The following is a 22,063-nucleotide window of genomic DNA, read 5'->3' as shown; positions in this document are numbered from 1 at the left end:
ATAGCAAATCCTGAAAGGCAGCTTTGCCTCAGTGGGATATATTATCAAGGTGAAGCATATTGATAAGCTGAAGGGTTCACTCATATCTTTATGTTCATGCTCGCGCGCTCGTGGTGTGCTATCACTCTATAGAAGAGGGCTTCTTTTGACGCCACCATCGGTAAGGATGCGTCTTTAAGAATCTGCTCAATTGCGTAGTTGGTCGTTTCTCAATAAACAGGGGCTGCTCTGAATTCTGAGCCAAATATTTGCTCAGCCTATTTATTATATTTCTCTTGTTCCGAAAACGCTTCATATAATGTGTGATGCCACACATGCGCGCCGCACCTGCGTAAGCAAAAATAAATATTTTTCTTAATCTTCTTCACCAACGGCCAATTCTTTATACATCAACGAAAGCTGTGCTTTAAAAGGTGTGGTTTGCTCGTCTGAACTGGTATAGTGTTGCTCTATAGTATGGCAACCCCGCTAAAAAAATATTGAGGTTCACGAACTCGGCGCTTGTCAGTTATTGTCTTACAAGGACGGTGCTCCGCTTTTGGAAGACAAAGGAAGCTCAGGCGAGGGAACGTGGCCACGTTAATGCATCTCGGCTGACTCGCGTTGTTTTTGTTATGTGTTTATTTCCCCATTGTTGCGTGTCTTGATTATCCCATCACCGTGCTCCCTAGGTGAGCGTAATTATCACGAATTACCTCGGCTTCGAAGGTTCCAGTGCGTCCTTCCGTGTACTTCTATTCTATACCTTCCCTCTTGACTAGATTGCACGCTACGCCACAGGCCGACCGGAAAAAAATGTTGGACAGGGAAGGAGTTGCCGAGAAGCGCCTCCTCCGTTATGCATCACCTGCGGAGCGTGACGGAGTGGTCACACCTCGATGACAGTCCCGTCTCGGGTCGATTTGTAGACGTCGTGTTGGACTACTCCGTCTTTCGTATACGCGTCAACCTCCTCATCCAAGAGGTCAAGCAGGAGACAGTACGCGGGTCGGCATGGCAAATCCGAGGGTGGCCCTTGATGCTTTTTGCGGTGCACCAGCCGAGTGCTTGCGGGGTCAAGAGCTCTGGTTGTGGTGCGTTTGAAACCTTTGAGGTGCAGTGTAGCCTACAGGGTGGAAAGGAAACGAGCAGCGCTAGACATAGACTATAAACGTGCGCAGGGTTCTGTTTCAGGGAAACGTGAAGACTGGTCACAGTGCCATTCCCCTCTGTATTAAGTAGATGTATAACACAGACCTTGCGCCCCCCCCCCCCCCCCACCTCTTTCAATTGACCGCGGTGCAACCGAGTATACGCGTTGGTCTTTTCGAGCCTTCGCTCAGTGCTGCATATTCTATCGAACGAACAGCTTCAGTCGATCTAATCAAAGCCGGGTGATGCAGATGCTGCGCGTTCGCCAGGCTCACGTGTTAGACGTGACAGTAACGAGAACGCAGTCACTGCCCAGTCTGAAGCGCAGGCTTGTAAAACCTGCTAGTATACGAACCAACCACATAACAGCACGTTCTGTATGATGGTGAGGCATCCGCCTCCAGCTTTTTCGGCAGTTCACGGAATGTGTACGAAGCGTGTACCGTGGCATGCACTTCGTACCTCTTTGAAGTTGTTCTTGCTTATACTATACTTCTTCTTTCATGCCATCAGTCGGCGCGCGTGCGTCCGTGCGAATGTTGTTCCTCCTCCAAATGGCCTCCGGTTGCGCAGTTCCCAGTCTGCGGACGTTCTTACAAACATCGTTTCCCTTAATTGCATCTCTTCTTTCGTTTCCTGCCGCTCGTCGTCTGTGGCTGCGTAAGCGTATGGTGAGAGCTTCTCAGGAGAAAGCGAGGGCTTTGTCTCGGGTTTACATACATTGTAGATTTCCCATTAGCAACCTTACGAGGGAAAGTCCCCCTTTCGGCACGCTCTGGCGATTCTGTAATGGAAGTGTGAAGATGTACGGAGTGCGACTCTCGTGTACGGAATCGGACTGGAACGTTCCCGCGTCGCTTTCTTCTTCGCTGACTGGAAGTTTAGCCTGCATTGCGGTCTCAAGGAAGCGCGAGGTTTGAAAATGAAGTTGGACTGTGGAGCTGCTTCAGTTAATGAAGGCGCGGGCATCCTTGAGCTCCGGTGGTGGCCCAACGTTGGCCCGTTTCAGCTAGGGTACGAAGTATACGAAGTATTGGCGCGTTTCTCGTTTTCGCGTGAAAGCAATATTACCCGATTTCGATGAACATGTTTTTCGCGAGTCGGGTTAAATTCCTTGAATTAAAAAAAAAAAACACGTAACAGACTATTTTCTGTAAAGGTGGTTTCGATCATAAACAGTTGCTCTACTTTTAAACGCCAAGCAGAAGCTCGAAAGTGGAAACCCCTGACCAATAAATGTCTTCAACGCCATCTTCTCTCATTCCCAGCTTTGATCTACTCCTAAATGTCAAAATGCGCCCCGCCAATGTCAAAATGCGCCCCGCCGCGGTGGTCTAGTGGCTAAGCACTCGGCTATACTGACCCGCAGGTCGCGGGTTCGAATCCCGGCTGCGGCTGCCGCATTTCTGACGGAGGCGCATATGTTGTAGGCCCGGGTGCTCAGATTTGGGCGCACGTTAAAGAACCCTGCAGGTGGTCTAAATTTCCGGAGCCCTCCACTACGGCGTCTCTCATAATCACATGGCGGTTTTGGGACGTTAAACCCCACATATCAATCAATCCTAAATGTCAAAAGGCAGCACACCGTCAGCAATCTTTTAACGACGATCGGTAAAAGCGATCAGGTGAGAGCTGTTACGTCTATATTACGCAAGAGCAGCGTCACGTCATGTGTAAACGTGCTCGCAAAGAGTTTTGCTGGATGGTCGCCACTAAATGGTGCTGCACCGTCAATAATAATTGTTGGGGTTTGACGTCCCAAGACCACCACCATTTGGGTATATGACAGACGCCGTAATGGTGGACTCCGGAAACTTCGACTACATGGGGCACTTTAACGCGCACCTAAAGAAACAAACGAAAATGTGTTCCAGTAGCGCGTCACCATGGGTAACGAGCACGTCGATGGCGCTGCTTGGCCAGCAGGTAAAAAAAAACGGCTCGCGCGAATCGATCTCGTCGTCAAAAGGGCGTGCAGCCGGCAGAGTTGGCGGGCGGGAATCGAGAAAGCCGTCGCACATAGTTCGCGTAGAAATCAGTTGGCATGCTGCAGATTTACAACCGAACTGCAGGCTGTCCGGACCCACCCGCCTATAGGCCTCTGACTACTAAAGGTAACCCCGTCTCGTAAACCCTGGTTCACAACTATATAGACTCCCGTGAAGTTTCAAGCCTTCCGAATTGGAACGACTTACCACGCCGAGGGGGGTGGGGCGAGTGGACCGTCAAGCACGTTGTTTTGCCTAGTCAATTTCCGAAACAATCATTTACAGCTGCGCTTTGCTCGTTTTTTTTTCTCCTTCACGACATGATCGATATATACCGTCTCACCTGACAATACGACGAAGGAGGTGGTGTTACAGCTATAGTTCGTAAAACCAGCTCTGCACAAACGGAGTTGCGTCTGATGGCAGTAATGTTAACGTGTCTTTTTTTTTTTTGGTGTGGCTGCCTCAAGTTGGTATATTATTATTATTATTATTATTATTATTATTATTATTATTATTATTATTATTATTATTATTATTATTATTATTATTATTATTCGTTCTCGACACTGTCGAATTCATATGACGCTTTGTCACGGTGGCCCTCATGTAGGCTTGGATTCACACACGTAATTACTATATACTGCCTCCCACGGTTGGCTCAAAATGCCAAAATGGCGGAATATGCGCCCACATGGTAGGCAACAGTGTCTTAAAACGTTGATGGTAGGCCTCGCTGGCCTTCTCGCTTCTCTTATGTCCCGCTCTCTCACACACAAGTTTGGTTACAGGTTAAAAACGAACGCACATTCGACTTGTGATCACCGCCGCAAAGCGCATACGCATGTATCATCTTCTCGTATGTACCTCGCGCGCATTCCCTATGCTAGGATTCTCAAACACGTGTCTCGCCGACCCGTGTTTTACGGTCCGCTTATGATAGTTCATCCCATATTTTTTTTTTATAATTGTGTGACTGTTCGTGGCAATGGTAAATCGTTGTCGCATTATTGTGCCGCCTATTTTTTATAACTGTTTGCGCGGGTAAGCTACACAGAAGTGACTGATCTTGAGCATTTTCTTTTTCCGGGCGACTCCCCGTGTTTCTTGCGTCGAATCTTCTTTAGGTAAGGTCCATACATAAGACGCGGGGAAAGCATTTTTTTTCAGATAGCAACGTTAGCTGAAACTTTGTTTTAAACTCCCCCCCCCCCTACCCGCTTCTCACGTATTCACTGTCCCGACCCTTTATGAAATTAAATTAGATGACTGCGGCGCTGTAGCTGAAGCGAGTTTCATACCCCTGCCCTACGCGATGCTCAGCCTCACGCCGGCATTGCGCCAGCTGAGGCTCCAAAACCGATTTCTTACAGTTGCTGACTGTGCTATCAGTCAGTAACTATAAGGGAATATATCATATATATCCATATGAGGTGTATATGATATAAAGTAATATATATTTCATATGTACCCATAATGAAACAATGCTCTCCCCGTTTCCTTCTTTTATATCTTAGCCACCTTCCATTGGCTTCCACGCCGCGCGTGAGTCTAATTCACTTTTCATGCTTTTCATTCTCCCCCCCCCCCTTCATCCTCTCTTTTCTCATTCTCCGTTCGAACGAGTCCTCGCGGCTGTCTACTTGCTCCATCTATGATTATTCATTCCAACCTATCAATCCGCACCCTGCGGCTGATGTGGCCTCCGCGATGAGAGATTTCTCTCACCCGCCCGTTTCATATCGTCACAGGGCTTGTGTGTGTCCCATTTCCCCGTCTGTCGTCTCTGAAGTTAGTGATGGCAGATACAAACGAGTACCAAACATGCGCTCTGCGAAGTTACATCACACAATTCAATGGTCTCCTTCACTCCCCTCGCAGCGACGTGGCCCGGGCCTCTTCCTTGCGTCCCCTGGACGACCACCACCATCGGTCGACGGGCAACGGCGGCGGGGGCCTCGTGCTCAGCCTCAGCCCCGCCGAGTTGGCGCAGGTCCCTCCGCCGGCCTTCTTCACCTCGGCGCGCTCCTTCGACGAGGACAGCACCAGCACCGCCGGCTGGAACGCCAACACCACGTCCTCCTCGGGCTACCTGCCCATGTCGGCGCTGCACCACCAGCAGGGCACCAAGCCGCTGGTACGTTCCTGCGAACTTGTTACCAGTTTCGACGTGCATATTGTCGCCCCGCCGCGGTGGTCTAGTGGCTAAGATACTCGGCTGCTGACACGCAGGTCGCGGGATCAAATCCCGGCTGTGGCGGCTGCATTTCCGACGGAGGCGGAAATGTTGCAGGCCCGTCTACTCAGATTTGGGTGCACGTTAAAGAACCCCAGGTGGTCGAAATTTCCGGAGCCCTCCACTACGGCGTCTCTCATAACCATATGGTGGTTCTGGGACGTTAAACCCCACAAATCAATCAATCAATCGACGTGCATATTGTCATACGGACGGAAAAGATGGTTGCGCACAAACTACACAAGCACACAGTGGACATGAACGAGTGCCTTGTGTAGTTTGTGCTCAACTATCTTTACATTTCAATTGTGAATCAACTCGCCCGGAAGAAAGTCTTGTTGATCTTATCATATATATAATCGGGTCTGTAAAATAAAAAATGCGTACAATTTCAGGATTCGAACGAGTCCCTGAAATCCTTCAAAACCTTTGAGTTTGAAAAGTTTGTTTTCCAAGTCATTGAAAGTGCTGAAATTTTCGCAAACTCGTGAATGTCTCTCAATTTTCTTTTTTTAATAAACATCGTTGCACATTTCACAGCGCATCATTTGTGATGTCGTAAATGTAACAGGTGGCATATGCGATGTGTGCCCATCACAGAACAAGTGGAGAACATCAGTAGCTTCTGCACGAAAGCAACACTGCGCATTTGTGGAAACTCGGAAAAGGTAGGAGCAGGAGGATGAGAAACAGAAAAAGAAATGCTGCAGTGAGGAGGAACTCGAAATGCTCACAAAAAAAAAGAAACTAGATGACGCTGTTAAGAAATCAACAGCTATAACTGACTGATATGTAGAAAAGGCTGAGACAATCAGCGACTTGACGCGCATCATCCTGTTAAAGAGCCTCCGTATGAAACGGCAGACACCAAACTCCTCTTGGATAAGCCTAAAACTAAGATATTTATGGAGCTAAAATTCGGTCAAGAAATCTGTAGTGTTGTAACGGAGGGCATACAGTCAAATAAAGCTACTGTAACGTCCTAATATGCCCTAGGATATCCAGGGAAAAGTGCAGCTTGTGTAACGCCTACCGAACCTACTCTCATAATTCCTGCGCTGTCCAGCGTTGGCTGCTGTTGGCTACTGTTCTAGAATATTCACGATCTGCTTTTGCAAAAATGTAATAGAGCAATGCATGTCTGTTACTACGTATCTTTTCCCTGACCTCATTCAATGCTTCGCACACTACGACAGATCTGGTTAGAAAGACTCTCTGGAGATAAATGAGCCTGAACAGCACAGGCGTGCGCACGGGATGGGGGGCGGCAGCACCCTTCAGTCACCTCAGAGAGCGGGGTGCGGGGGGGCGCGAATTCTGCCCAGCTTCCACAAGGGAAGCGGTGCGCTGCGCCAAACCTTCGCTCCCCGTCCGAAGGGGATCCCTACCCCCGCTTAAAGGCTGGTGCACACCGTCGACTAGCCGCGGTGTCGACTAGCCGCGACCATTTGCTACTGGTCGCAAGCAGTCGCGAACGGTCGCAAACGGTCGCAAAGCGACTGCTTTGGCTAGTCGCTTCCTGACCGATTGTTTGGTCGCGCGACTGCAGTCGCAAAAAAGTTTAACCAATCAGCGAAGACCAGAAGTCACGTCAGCCTTTGTTTACATCCGGGCTCCTCGTATGTTTTTTTTTTTTCTCGTTGCGCTTGCCTACTGCCGCGAGGTACGAACGACGCGTGCGTTCCTCCATGGATTTTTCCTCACGTCAGGCGAATGCCACCATGGCCAGCTTTGAGTACTCGGCCGAGCTCCTCAGCGACGCTAACCACCAAAAAAAGAACGAGATAACAGGTAATGCTCTATCTTATAAGCACGTAAAACAACCATAAACTTACTCTCGGAAATACTCCTCGTCGTGCGAGCGCAAGTCGGTAAGCAAACGACCTGCGTGGCCAGGCATCTCTCGCGAGCGAAGGGACGGTCGCACCCACCACCGCATTTTTTGCTGTGAAGGTTTTCGTGCAGCCAGCGCTGACACGTTGGCAGAGCACATCAGCACCGCCACAACCTCTTCTTCATCACTAGACTCGAAGTCCATGATGCTGCCGGGAAAACGCTACGCAAACACAGCCGTCGGAAACAAGCGCGTCGCACACAGCGGGTTCCGATCGCCGCCGGTCACCGAAGTTCTCGTTGATAACGAGACCTGTACGTGACTCTCCGGGCTTGCGACTTCCGGTCGCTCGCATGCAGCCTTGCCGGTGTGAACGTCGCTCGCAATTTGGTCGCCAGTAGCAAATGGTCGCGCGACCGCGGCTAGTCGCCGGTGTGCACCAGCCTTTAAGCGTGCGTAGGGTTCCCCTTCGGACGGGGAGCGAAGGTTTGTCGCAGCGCACCGCTTCCCTTGTGGAAGCTGGGCAGACTTCGCGCCCCCCGCACTCCGCTCTCTGAGGTGACTGAAGGGTGCTCCCGCCCCCCTTCCTGTGCGCACGCCTGTGCTGTCCAGGTTCATTCACGCTAATGACGCAGTGACCGTGCGACTAAGTTGGTCGCAAGACAACTTATCTCAAATTGTCTCAGAGGATCGCTGTGGTTGGGAAGCGACTGAAGAGGATCAGTTGTTCTCTGCCCTATTTTAGTGCGATATCTATTATATGGACGATTCTGGCTAATTTTTGCCATCGCCGTCATGTCCTGAATATGGATGTGTACTTATATATCTAAAAAAGCATAAAACATGAAAATCTGTAGAAGCAAATCTAAAGCAAGATGTCGGGGATTCGAACCAATGACCCATCGCTCTACGGCCTACTGCGCTAGCCAACACGGTGTAGCGAAACGTCGGGGTTGTTCAAAGTTAGGCGCATCGGACGACCAGGGAGACGAATAAGTGTGGGTGAAACTCCGCGGAGGCAATCGATGAGACGTCAACACGATGATTTCGGGGAGCACTCATTGGGGGTTTATTTAGCTAACACAACTTCAATTTACAAAATGCACTGGGTCACAAAGACAAAACATAGAAAATGGTGACATACCCCTCGGCCTGCATGGCCTGGTCTCCCGTGGTGAGATCCGCTGTTTACCCCGACTCCGCTCACTTTTCAAGTTCAAACATCCTCTTTTTAACCCTTGGTCGAACAAAGAGTCTTCACAAAAACCAATCACATGTTGGGACTCGCAGCATCACAACCAATCACAGAAACACTTTCATAAAAGGCACTACAGTTGTAAAAACCTCCTTACCAAATGAAACACGCAAAGGGATAAGTTCTCCGCACGGTTCACTCTCTCCCATACCAGGCCGTGCTGCCTCCTTCGGCCGACTACCGTCGGTGGCCGTTCCCACGCTCGGGCCCCGTAAGTTCTTTCATTAACTGTTGCTTCCTAGAAGCGTCCTTAAGAGCGATGGGTACACCATTGCTTACCAGGTGTACATGCGACAGCGAGGCGCCCCGACATCCTAACAACAGCGCGAGAGAATATGGTCGTTTACCTGCCGCCACTATGTCTCGGTCAGGCTAAGTGGTCGCGTCCCCATGTCATTCTCAATGACACGTGTGCCTGTTAACAATAGAGAGTTTTAGTACTGCGTACGTTGCGTACGTGGTGGCGTTGCGTACGTAAGGACGCCACGTTCTGCGTAGTGCGCATGCGCAGACCGCAACGCGCACGTATCGCGTTACGTACGCAGCCGCTACGTACGCACGCATGAGATGCGTGCGTGCGTACGTATGAGGTGATCGCGCCGCTCTCGAACACGTTCGCGGCAGCGCGAGACTTCGTTTTGCAAAATGGCGGCATCGAAGGCAAGCATCGACCGGCTCTACTTTTCCATCGCGTATGATTGGGCGCTTCTGCGCGAGGTAAACGCGCACAACCCATTTCAAGATCCGTCGCTTAGGAGAGGCATCCTGAAGAACATGAACCTTGCTCTGGGAAAAGTGTTTAGTGTGCGCGCCTTGTGCGCACACTTAACACTTGCATTGGCTCACATTGGCTGTCAACAACACGCGCTTCTATTTTGATCTACCAGATGGCGCAACACGCTTCACGCTCGTTACGTACGCGGGTGCTACGGCGTACTAAAAGCCGATTAGTGGCAAACGACGCCACGTGACGCAAGGCGCTTGCGTGATGCGACCGTAGCACCATTCCGCAGTACTAAAACTCTCTAATGGCTTAGACTCAGACGGTGGCGCCGGACCTGCCTCTTGCTAGACGCTTTTTCGAGTAAGCTTTCCCCTTCTAATCCCGAACGGGGGCGACCTTGACTGCTCCGTTTGTAAGCCGTAAATACAGCGTGTAGGCGCCTGTCCCAGGCTGGAAAACACGATTTATCCCACATTCCATTAAAGTCAAAAGCCGAAGCTCTGTAATGGCCAGAGAAACAAACCCAAAGGTAGAAGAGTACAAAGAAAGACTTAAAAAAGAAGCAGAGGAGTTGGTTTTGCACAAATTTCCTGAGAAGATACTGGAGCTGGAAACCTTGCTCTCGCGACACCTCCCCCCTACGAAAAAGAGTGCCGCACTCGTTTTATCTGCAAAACACGACAATAAATAGACTAATTATACAAAAAGGTTTTGCATTCAACAAGTGTGTGAGATGCTTATTTAAAGACACTTATGCATGGGTATAGCAGGTGAGAGGCTTTAAAAAAATTACATAAAAACAACAGATGAAAAACAAAACAAAATCATTGGACACAGAAATATATGGGTTCACTCGTTGGTATACTGCAATACAATTCAGTGCCCGTTTCGTAAGCACTGACATTCTGTTGTGCGTTGTTATTACTTGAAAATGTCTTCCAGTCCGAGTAAAGTTCAGTGTCCGTGTCGTAGCTTTCGCACTGCTGTACTGGAACACTGGTCTGTGTCCCGCGCACACAATGTTGCAAACGGAGTTCCTGACCCACTCGCGAACCGCACTCGCGCACATCACCATTGGAGCCGCACTCGCGCACAACACTTTGATGCAATCCGTGGTCATCTCTCCTTGCACTGCACTCGCGCACAACACTTCGATGCAATCCGTGGTCATCTCTCCTGGCACTTCCCTCGCGCACATCACCACCGAGATCGCGCACCTCATGATTATCATCAGACTCATCGTCCGCGTCGTCGGCATCGGAGCCCAATCGAACGTGGCAGGGCTTTAAACGCGCCACGTTCACAACGTCACGTTTTTTCCCAGTTTGGTCTACCACCTCCCAGTTGTTCTCGGCTACCTGGCGCACAAGACGGAAAGGTCCGTGATATTTGTGAAGAAGCTTCGTCGTCTTCCCTTTCGCCCGGGAGGGAGTCCACAAGTACACCAAGTCGCCCTGATGATAAACAACACTTCGTCGCCTAGCATCATAGCTGCGCTTGTTCTTCTCCTGCTGACGCTTCTCCCGTTCATTTACTATTTTTCGAGCCTGCCGCAGCCTGCGGGCCACTTTCATTGCATCCAGGGTGTAGTCGAAACCGCGTTGCGCGCCCGACCCTACATCCACCGGTAGTGTCGGTTCATGTCCGTGAAGAAGAAAGAAAGGAGTGAATCCAGTCGTCTCGTGGGTGGAAGAATTGTATGCAAAAAGAACGTACGGTAGGAATTCATCCCAGTCGCGGTGGTGTGAGGAAACGTACATGCTGAGCATGTCAGCCAACGTGTGGTTAAAACGCTCGCACAAGCCGTTGGCCTGTGGGTGGTATGCTGTTGTGGTGGCATGCTCGCTACCCACGAGCCGGAATATTTCTTCGGTCAAGTTGGCGACAAAGTGCTGCCCACGATCGCTTATTACTTTCTCCGGGGCACCATGACGTAGGACGATTTGTTCGACGAAAGCTCTGGCTGCTTCTGCGGCAGTGGCCGCTGGACACGCGACAGCCTCGACCCATTTCGTATGGTAGTCGGTAATCACGACGATGTAGCGGTTCCCTGCTTTGGATTTAGTGAAAGGCCCAATGAAGTCCATGCCCACCTGCTGAAAAGGTCGACCTGCAGGTGGAATCGGTTGGAGGAAACCGACCGGCCTCCCCGGTGGTTGCTTTCGTGTCTGGCAGTCGGGGCAGGAGAGAACGTACTTGCTTACGTACGAGAACATCTTCGGCCAGAAATATCGGCAACGAACTTTCTCCCATGTGCGCTTGACACCTAAGTGGCCTGCCGTGGTGGCGTCATGGCAGTACCTTAAAATCTCAGATCTCAAGCACTTGGGGACAACGAGCGCAGCACGATCCTCCTGAAACCCTTTCGCCCTTCGATACAGTACACCGTCGATCAACCGAAAGCTCCGTGCCGTTCTTTTAGTTTTCCTGACAACGGGCGCATCCGGGTGCTCGAGGTGCTGCATAATTTCTTTCATCCATGGGTCTGCCCTCTGCTTTTTTCCAACATCCACCTGATCCAGAACCAGCAACGGTAAGGGGTTTTCTTCGCTTACAGGCGCGGGATCATGAGGAAGGCGGGAAAGCGTGTCGGCATTTCCATTCTTGAGGCCAGGGTGGTGTCGCAACGTTATGTCGAATTCCTGAAGCAACAGGGACCATCGCATAAGACGACCGTTTGGATTCCTTACTTTCATTAGCCAAGCCAGGCTGGCTTGGTCAGTCACGACCGTGAACTTAGAACCAAAGACGTACGGCCGAAACTGTCCGCAGGCGTACACAACGGGGAGGCATTCTTTCTCAGTGGTACTGTAGTTCATCTCAGCCTTGTTAAGGTGGCGGCTGGCATAGGCGACGACTCTCTCTTGAGTTCCAATTTTCTGTACAAGCACGGTGCCAATGCCGTAATCACAGGCATCAGTGTGCACCTCTATCGGCTTTCCCGGCTCAAACTGACGCAGAATTGGGGCTGTGATCAGCTTCTCTTTGAGGGTTTGCATGGCCACTTCGCATGCCGCATCCCAGACGAAAGGAACATCCTTTTTGGTTAAGTTGGTCAGAGGTCGAGAAATGCGAGAGAAATCTTTGATGAATCGCCGATAGTAGTTACAGATTCCGAGAAAGCTCTGTACACCTTTCTTGTTTCGTGGCTTTGGGAATTTTTCGATCGCTGCTACTTTGTCTGGGTCTGGCCGGATGCTTTCACCTGTGAGAATGTGTCCAAGATATTTGATCTCCTGGCGAGCGAAGCTGCATTTCTCGGACTTCAGTCGTAAGTTTGCCACGTCCAAAGCCGAAAACACACTTTCCAAATCTTGCAAATGAGTTGCCATAGTCTTCGAGAAAATAACGATGTCGTCCAAGTAGGCCAAACAAACTCTCCAGAGAAGACCACTGAGGACTTTGTTAATCATTCTCTAGAATGTGGCAGGGGCGTTGCACAGGCGGAAAGGGACAACATTGAATTCGTACCGGCCGGGTCCACAGGCAAATGCGGTCTTTTGCTTATCTTCCTCCTTGATGCCCACTTGCCAGTAGCCTGATGTTAGATCAAGTGTGGTGAAGTATTTTGACCCCTGTAGCACGTCGATAATGTCATCAATTCGTGGCAGTGGGTGCACATCTTTTTTAGTGACCTCATTGACTCTGCGGAAATCGACGCAGAAACGCCAAGTCCCATTTGGCTTCTTCACGAGGACGACAGGTGATGACCAAGGACTGTGAGACTCTCTAATTATCCCATCGCGCAGCATTTCTTCTACTTGTTGCTCAATCTGTTGTCTTTCAAAAGGGGAATGACGATATGGGTGCTGATGAATTGGTCGAGAATCACCTGTGTCGATCACATGTTCAGCGACATGAGTCTGCCGGATGGGGTTGTCACTGCTCGTAAATAGATGGCGGTATTTCTCAATGAGCGACAGCAGTTCATCCCGTTCAGATGGCTGTAGGTGATCCCCAGTCTCTATGTCAAACTCTTGAGGCACTTGATCGTTCTCGGGGGCCGTGATTGCCAGCTGTGCGTCATGAATAGATGAAGCCCATCCAAGCTTTGTTCCGCTGAGCAGGTTTACTGGCGACATGGTAGGATTAGCTATGCGAATGAGGCCTCTCCCATGCACGATCCTCGTTATTGTGCGTGCAACCTGCAGAAGTCCGTTTTTGAGCGTGCTGTTCGGTTCGACGAGGTGAATTCCGTCCCTTGCGACCTTTACTTCAATAGCGACTTCTGTGCGAGGTTCAATGCGAATTTGCTCGTGGCACCGCACTGTAAGTACATTATTATGTTCGGGGGCACTTGAGTCTATACGTAGCCGGAAAATTTCACCGTTTAGTTGCAGCTCTTTTTTAGAGAAGTCAATGAGAAGCCGGGCTGATCGACAAAAAGGAAGACCACCGAGTAGCTCGTACGGGCAATCCTTGACCACTAAAAACGTCTCGTGAATTTTGGTGGTGCCAAATTCAAGTTTTATTTCAGCTTCGCCATTGGGGGTGAGCAAGCCTCCGCCGATTCCTCGGATGAATATGTCTTTTCTCGATTTGAATGAAGCACCTATTTTGTTAGCTAATTCTTCTGAGATGACATTTACGGCCGAGCCGGTGTCAATTACAAGTTTTGTTTCTGTACCGTTGGCTCGTGTGGGGACTGTGAGAAGCTGACCTTCCGACAATGTGCCGATGGGGCGGCCGGGCTGGCCCCCTAGGCCCGGCCGTTCTCGTTTCCCGAAGGATTAGGCTGTACATTCTGATTGCCTTGGAGCTCCGCCTGATCGTTCCTGCCATCTCGGAATCGCTCGCTGCCAGCACTGTTGTGCTATGTGACCTATGCGGCGGCAAATCTGGCATCGGGGACGCCCGTCGTTGGCACGGGAAGTTCTCTGAGGCCAAGGCATTGGGGGGCGACGCACCTCGTCTTCGATGCTTTTTAGCCGGTCAGACAGCACGGCGATCGAGTCCGCAATCGCTTTTAGGTCTCTTTCGCTGTCAGCAGCCTCCCGTGGGCAACGCAATTCGGCCGCGGCGCAAGTGGCGACACACGTAGGAGGAGAGTACCCTGTTGCTGCGGCGGGTGCGAACCCTACGGGATGCGCGATGTTTTGCATCCATGACTGTAATCCGGTGGAATACCGGATGCCAATCGCTTGTGGCGCCGACGCTCGGCTCATCAAAGCTACCAGATTTATGCGTTGCAAAATTTGGAGGAATGCAGTGCAGCTCTCCGGGTTTGCGATTATCATCTTCTCCAGAATATCCGGACGCAAACCGCGCATAAAGTGTCGCAACCGATAATCTTCCGTCATGGACGGGTTCACTCTTGCACACAGCTGTACGACGTCATAGTAGTACTGCTCGAGGGTTTCGGACGGCAATTGGGTGCGGTTTTGTAGCCGCAAATGGGCGATCTCGACTGAGTGGCGACTCGTAAAGGACGTTTTAAGTAGCGTCGCCCATTCTTCCCATGTATTAGGAGCACCGGTTAGAATTTGAGTGGTGTGTCACTTTTTCGCATCTCCGTCTAAAGCCAGATATAGAAATTTCACCTTCGTGGCTTGGTCCTAATTATTAAGCGACGCTACATGTTCGTAGCAAAGTAGCCACTCTGAAATAGATTCCTCCGGCGCGCCTCTAAAGACTGGTGGTCCGACGAATGGTTTAACTTGGGGGGTAGACATAGCAGAGAAGAAGGTAGGGGGTTCCGTCATAGTAGAGCAGTCAGAGGTAGGTTCCTGATATTTGTTGTTGACTCGGGGCATAATTTCAGAGCGGGACTATCGTTACCGAGCAACCTCCACCACTTTGTAGCGAAACGTCGGTGTTGTTCAAAGTTAGGCGCATCGGACGACCAGGGAGACGAATAAGTGTGGGTGAAACTCCGCGGAGGCAATCGATGAGACGTCAACACGATGATTTCGGGGAGCACTCATTGGGGGTTTATTTAGCTAACACTACTTCAATTTACAAAATGCACTGGGTCACAAAGACAAAACATAGAAAATGGTGACATACCCCTCGGCCTGCATGGCCTGGTCTCCCGTGGTGAGATCCGCTGTTTACCCCGACTCCGCTCACTTTTCAAGTTCAAACATCCTCTGTTTAACCCTTGGTCGAACAAAGAGTCTTCACAAAAACCAATCACATGTTGGGACTCGCAGCATCACAACCAATCACAGAAACACTTTCATAAAAGGCACTACAGTTGTAAAAACCTCCTTACCAAATGAAACACGCAAAGGGATAAGTTCTCCGCACGGGACACTCTCTCCCATACCAGGCCGTGCTGCCTCCTTCGGCCGACTACCGTCGGCGGCCGTTCCCACGCTCGGGCCCCGTCAGTTCTTTCATTAACTGTTGCTTCCTAGAAGCGTCCTTAAGAGCGATGGGTACACCATTGCTTACCAGGTGTACATGCGACAGCGAGGCGCCCCGACATCCAATCAACAGCGCGAGAGAATATGGTCGTTTACCTGCCGCCACTATGTCTCGGTTAGGCTAAGTGGTCGCGTCCCCATGTCATTCTCAATGACACGCGTGCCTGTTAACAATGGCTTAGACTCAGACGGTGGCGCCGGACCTGCCTCTTGCTAGACGCTTTTCCGAGTAAGCTTTCCCCTTCTAATCCCGAACGGGGGCGACCTTGACTGCTCCGTTTGTAAGCCGTAAATACAGCGTGTAGGCGCCTGTCCCAGGCTGGAAAACACGATTTATCCCACATTCTATTAAAGTCAAAAGCCGAAGCTCTGTAATGGCCAGAGAAACAAACCCAAAGGTAGAAGAGTACAAAGAAAGACTTAAAAAAGAAGCAGAGGAGTTGGTTTTGCACAAATTTCCTGAGAAGATACTGGAGCTGGAAACCTTGCTCTCGCGACAACGGCATCGCGCCATGCTTGTGCAGGCGCGTGGCTGCACAAGCATGACGAACTGCAGGGCTTGGCGAACTATGCATATATGCACCATTCACCGCTCGTGCTACGCAGATCTCGGAAGAGCTTCAGCTTATTTTCTATCACCGACGCTTTTTACATTTTATTTCATATTGAAAGCTGCCCTCGAGACGCGAACAAAAAATTAGCCCCCTGCCGTATCCCTCATGATTGAAGAAGAGAGAAAAAAAGAAATAACATGGCAACACTCCGCGTTCTACCGCGTGTCTTAAAACGCGGAGGGGTCAGTCCACGTGCCGCAGTTTAGAAGAAAAAAGAAAAACAGCACCGGCTTCTGCATTGTGGACATTTGCAGCGCGTTCCTCAAATACAAACACCTAACAACCATGACAGTTGTTCACACTTTTGCTGTGCATAGCTGTAGGTTCTTTTTGAGTGTCCTTTTTGTGCTGCAGTGGCATGGTGAAAGTATCGAGCTGCTTGTCGTTCTTCGTGTGATATTTTAATTTCTTGCTATCGCAGTCATTGTTCGCCCGCGTCCCTCGTAGCCGTTTTATGTAACGAGTATAACATTTCGACCTCCAAGGTGGTGCCGGTGAGAGATTTCTTCTGTGCGTTGTTGAACAATAAAAGATAGTGCTCAATGCACATGTTAATGGCTGCTTATGGGGAATGAGAGACAGGAGCATTCGGCTTTTAGTTAACGCTCACGCTGCGATCCCCATTAGCAGCCATTGGCATGTACATTGAGCACTATCTCACAAGAAAGGGTTGCTACGTTATACTCGCTGGGCGTAAGCTCCTAGGTTTTAGAAAGGTTTAGCCAGTGTTGGGCCGCAGTGTCATGAATACAGTGAACTAGTATATACCATGAACTCGAGGTGGTTAAAGGTGGGAAGTACACCCTAAGCCCAAGCCGTAAGAAAGTGTGCGTGTGCCACCTCTCGTATAGTCCTTGGAATGTCCGCTGGATGGCGGTGCTCCTATATGGGGAATATATGATGAAAAGATGCGAGATGGTGGTACTTGGAGTGTTGAATAGATGGACGAACGGACACATAGTCAGATGCATAGATGGACGCATGAACGGACGCAGGGGCGGATGCATGGACGAACGCAGGGACGGACGCACGAACAGATGCACGCACGGACGGGTGAATGGACGCATGGACGGTCACACAGACGGATGCATGGTCGGATGGAAGCAAGAACGAACGGACGGACGAATGCTTCGCCTCACTCTCCAACATTCACTCCGTGGATATGCTGCCAAAGCCAATTTTTTTTTTATTTTTACTGCAGTCAATTCTCGAGACAATGAATTCCGATTGTGAGGTGATTCGACGATTACTCGCAAAAGTGCTGCAGGGCCATCTTAACACAGCACACGGCAGCGTCTATCTGAAAGCTGTACACCGCACGGGCCGCCTTCTCGTCAACGTGGTTTCACCTATACAGAGACCTCGTATGAGTGTTAAGCAAACGGACACCCGATATCGGCTCGCCGTTTGTATCTCCGCCGCCGCTGTTCGGTGTAGTGTTCGACTCCAAGCGTGCGTCTCGCTCCGTTTCGAAGATAAGCGGGCATCTCTTGTGGTTGGGCGATTTTCTGGACACCGGATACTCGCGAGATGCCGGCGCCGCGCTTCCGCCCGGAAGTCGGCGTCACTCCGTCGCGATGACTCCGGCTCCTCCTCCTCGTACTTGCTCGAGTGACGTATGGCTTCCTGTCATTCTTCCCGCACTTTCACTCGGCGCGATTTTTCACGCGTCGCTATTGCTCTGCCTTCCGACGAATGTGAATTTTCTTTTAGTTGCTTTATAGACGAGACAGAACACGTGTAATAAATGATAAGGACTGAGTAGTTGGTTGAGGTACCCGTTTTTGCCATATCATATATTGACATCCATGTTTAATGCTATTTTTTTTTTGCCTGTGATCGGGTTACACCCTCAAAGACTGTTAGCAATTCTCGACCCAGACCGCGCCGCAACGTTTGAGAAGCTTTTCGATTGTTCCAGATCATTCTGTCAAGATTACGCGCACCGCTCAAATAGTTAGGGTATTTGAGACCTTGTACGCGAGCACCATCGATAAGGCTCGAATGTTCGATGCCGCACGTGTAAATACCAATGCACCTCGCCCAGATTAACCTACGCTCTGTTCGCCGCTATCAGTATACAGTGTGTATCTCTTGTAGTTTGGCCAAAAAAACATGTTTGGCTTCTCGTTTACCGGATTCGATAAAAGACTGTGTTTTTTTTTTCGTCTTGTATCCGCCGAGTTCTGCCTTGTCCAACGTCACGATCACGTGTCAGTATGACGTCATTCGACCTTGAGGACAAGGAAGGCACAGCAGTAAAAATTATTTATTTATTTTTATTTATTTATTTTAACATACTGCAGCCCCTCTTGGGGCTATAGCAGGAGTGGGTACATCGCACAAAACCGTGCATCGAACAAGTTCAATAATGAAACAAAAGCAAAAAGAAAGAAAGAAAACATAGTAACGACGAAACCAGGTATTCGAAAGTCAACATAGAAGGAAGTGTACAGTTTTAGCGGCATGGTAAAGGGTTACATAAAATCGACCTAATACACACATCTAAGTACAAAAGTGCACTCGTACAAAGGGAGAAAGGAAACAAAGCGGTATATGTACGTAGTTTACAATAGTTGTATTTTAGAAGGAAATGTAAGCAAGTCAAGAGAGCGCACGTGGCCAGGCAACAAATTCCAACGCTCAATTGTTCGCGGAAAAAAGCTATATTTGAACGTGTCTGTGCGGGGATGATACGGGGAAACGTTAAGGGTGTGATTGCTTCTGGTCTGAGTGGGGCTTGCATATGTGACATATTTGTTTGATGATAGGCGATATGAACAGTGAATGATGCGGTGAAAAAAGGTTAGTGATTCAATTTCACGACGGGCAGCTAAGGTGGTTAGCTCTAGAGATACGAGGGCTGTGGTTGGTGAAAAAGCGCAGTCATACCTGCGACAGATGAATCGGATGGCTTTCTTTTGAACGGCTTCAATTTTGTTAATTTCGCCTTTTCGGTAAGGGTTCCACACGGAGCATGCGTAGTCGAGTGTCGGTCGGATTAGTGTTTTATACATCAGGAGTTTGGTGTCTTTCGGTGCTTGGCTGAGTGTGCGTCGAAGATAACCCAGTTTCTTAAGTGACCTTGTGCATACATATTCGATGTGTTTTGACCAGGATAGGTTACTTGTGAAAATAATGCCAAGATACTTATATTCTGTAACTCTTTGGAGGTTTATGTCAGCGGATGAGTACGTGAAATTAGACAGGGAACGCTTGTGAGTAAAGGACATGGATACTGTTTTGCGGAAATTTACGGACATCTGCCACGTTTTACACCACGCGCAAAACCTAGAAAACGACTCGTTTAGTTTTTGGTGACATTGCGGTGTGCTAATGGTGTCATATAGTACGCAATCGTCCGCATAAAAACGGATTTTAGAATTGATGTTGCCAGGCAGGTCGTTTATGTAAATCAGAAATAGCAGTGGTCCAAGGACCGAGCCCTGGCAAACTCCAGAAGTTACGTTAGATTTACTGGATATGGAACTATTAAATTCTACGAATTGCGCGCGATCTGAAAGAAAGTTTTCTATCCACTTGACCAAGGCAGGGTTGCTTAATATGGCAGTTAGTTTGCATATCAGTTTAGTGTGAGATACCGTGTCGAATGCTTTGGAAAAATCGATGAAAATGGCGTCGACCTGCTCTCCGGAATCAAGTGAACAAGAAATGTCGTGAACGAATTCTGTTAATTGCGTAACCGTGCTGAAACCACTCCTGAATCCATGCTGAAACTGAGATAATAGGTTGTGTTGTTCTAAATGCTCCATGATGTGTTTATAAATTATATGCTCTAGTAGTTTACAAGAGTAGGAAGTCAGTGATATTGTCTATAGTTAGTAATAATATGCTTTTCTCCGGACTTAAATAACGCAATTACTTTTGCCAGTTTCCATGAGCTAGGCACTATGCCAGTTTCAAGGGATTTCTGAAATATGACAGTAAGATATTTGGAAGCCCAATCGGAATAACGGACCAAGAACGCATTGGGAATGTCGTCCGGACCTTTGCATTTCTTAGTGTTTAAGTTTAATATTAGGTTGAGAACCCCCTCTTCGCTAATAATAATGTCCGGTATTGATAAGAATGAGCTTGTACTATGAAAAAGAGGAACTTCAAGGTCGTCGCGAGTGAAAACAGACTCAAAAAAAACTATTGAAAGCTTCGGAAATTTCCGCAGGATCATTGGTTGTTTCATCGCCAATGGAAAATGACGCTGATGCGGCATCGCGGGGCAATACTGATGACCAAAACTTGCGTGGGTTATTGGATAACAGGCTCGGTAGTTCTATCCGAAAAAAATGGTTTTTTGCGGCGTTTATTTTGACCCGGAGTTCTTCCTTTGCCTGTAGAAATCTACAGTGATCATAAGAGGAACAGCGTGACCTCGCCTGCCTCATCCTACGTATCCGACGTGAAAAATGCAAGATTTCACGGTTCATCCAGGGAACATTAGTATTTTTCTTTTTTGTTTTGATCGGTACAAATTCCAGAGCGCAAGTTTTCACCAACTGTTCAAAGAAACCAACTAAAGCATCAACATCGTTGCGTGTGGCGAGTGCTAAAAATTGTTCAAATTTATCGGCTAAACAGTCGAGGACGGAAACGTCATCAGCGTGGTTAAAATCGTGAAAGGAAGTGACCACGAATTGCCGTTTCGCAATCGAACACTGCAAGGAAACTAGGACTGCCTTGTGATCCGAGATACCGTCGATAATCTCGCATTTACACACGTTATGTAACATATTTGAACTTACAAATACCAAGTCAAGGAGTGCATTATGCCGGGTGTAGCCAGTAACGACTTGTAATGTCTCGACTTGTAATGAAAGCATATATATACTATAAGTTAAATAAAAGGTAATAGGTGGATTATGCTTCTCGTTCGTTTTACAGGTAAATGTGCTGTATCCGTATAGTAAAGGGTTTACGCTTACTTGATGTACTCAGCATGTAAACTATACTGTTTTAATGTGCGCACATTCGTCGACAGCTACTCGCGAGAGCACTTAACTGCAACCCGCATGTACTTATTATAGGTGCTGTCCAGCTTGGTAGCGCCCGATGTGAGAACGTCGTAAATTCGAGATACGAGGACAAAATACATTAACGCTCAACACAGACGCCGTTTTGTGCGTTCATGTCTGTCGAGTCGGCGGTGTTTGTTATGTTCCGACCCGGCTCCCTTGCCAGGGCGCGTTGTGTCTCGAAGACGGATCACCATCGCCGCGTGTCGGGTTCTCTGTCACGGTCCTCTGCTTCGAGGGCCATTCACGGCGTGCCGATGCGATTTCGCGCCTTTTTGTCTCGCTTCCTTGTGTGTATTCTGTGGCTCGCTCTCTTCCGGGCCGTGCTCTGACGCACGTCGTGGCGTGGTCCACCCGCTTCATCGCATATATACGTTGGCCGAGCGGTCGTTGCTTGGCGGGGGCCAACAACCCCAGCTACGAGCATTCACTTGGCATCGAGCCTTAATTTTTTTCCCCCTCTGTTAACGTTGTGTAAGGTACTCGGCTGCTGACCCGCAGGTCGCGGGATCGAATCCCGGCGGCGGCGGCTGCATTTCCGATGGAGGCGGAAATGTTGTAGGTCCGTGTGCTCAGATTTAGGTGCACGTTAAAGAACCCCAGGTGGTCGAAATTTCCGGAGCCCTCCACTACGGCGTCTCTCGTAATCATATGGTGGTTTTGGGACGTTAAACCCCACGTGTCGATCAATAAAACACGGAGACGTGTTAGTCTACACGACGTTTTCAGTAAACTGAAACTAACCAACTTAGATACCTGATACCTACTCTTCTAAATCAGCATCGTACTTGTTGTTCTATGTGCCTTTATAGTATGAGGAGGACCTCGAGGACCATGTGGTCTACGACAGTTGTATCAAAAGAAAAACAATTTTTGATTACAA

At 49.1% G+C, this 22,063-nt stretch overlaps 1 protein-coding gene across 2 annotated transcripts in view; it reads left to right on the top strand.

Annotated features, from left to right (window-relative positions):
* LOC119170549 (uncharacterized) overlaps window positions 1-22,063 on the top strand; it is a 118,588-nt gene that overhangs the window by 54,100 nt on the left and 42,425 nt on the right. For both annotated transcript variants that reach the window (XM_075887144.1, XM_075887145.1), the window contains one exon: window positions 5,001-5,256. In XM_075887144.1, the coding sequence (XP_075743259.1) occupies window positions 5,001-5,256 (256 nt within the window). The remainder of the gene's footprint in view (window positions 1-5,000; window positions 5,257-22,063) is intronic.

The sequence above is a fragment of the Rhipicephalus microplus genome, chromosome 2, assembly GCF_043290135.1.
Source record: "Rhipicephalus microplus isolate Deutch F79 chromosome 2, USDA_Rmic, whole genome shotgun sequence".
Lineage (NCBI taxonomy): Eukaryota > Metazoa > Arthropoda > Arachnida > Ixodida > Ixodidae > Rhipicephalus > Rhipicephalus microplus.
This window is presented reverse-complemented; position numbering and strand designations above follow the sequence as displayed.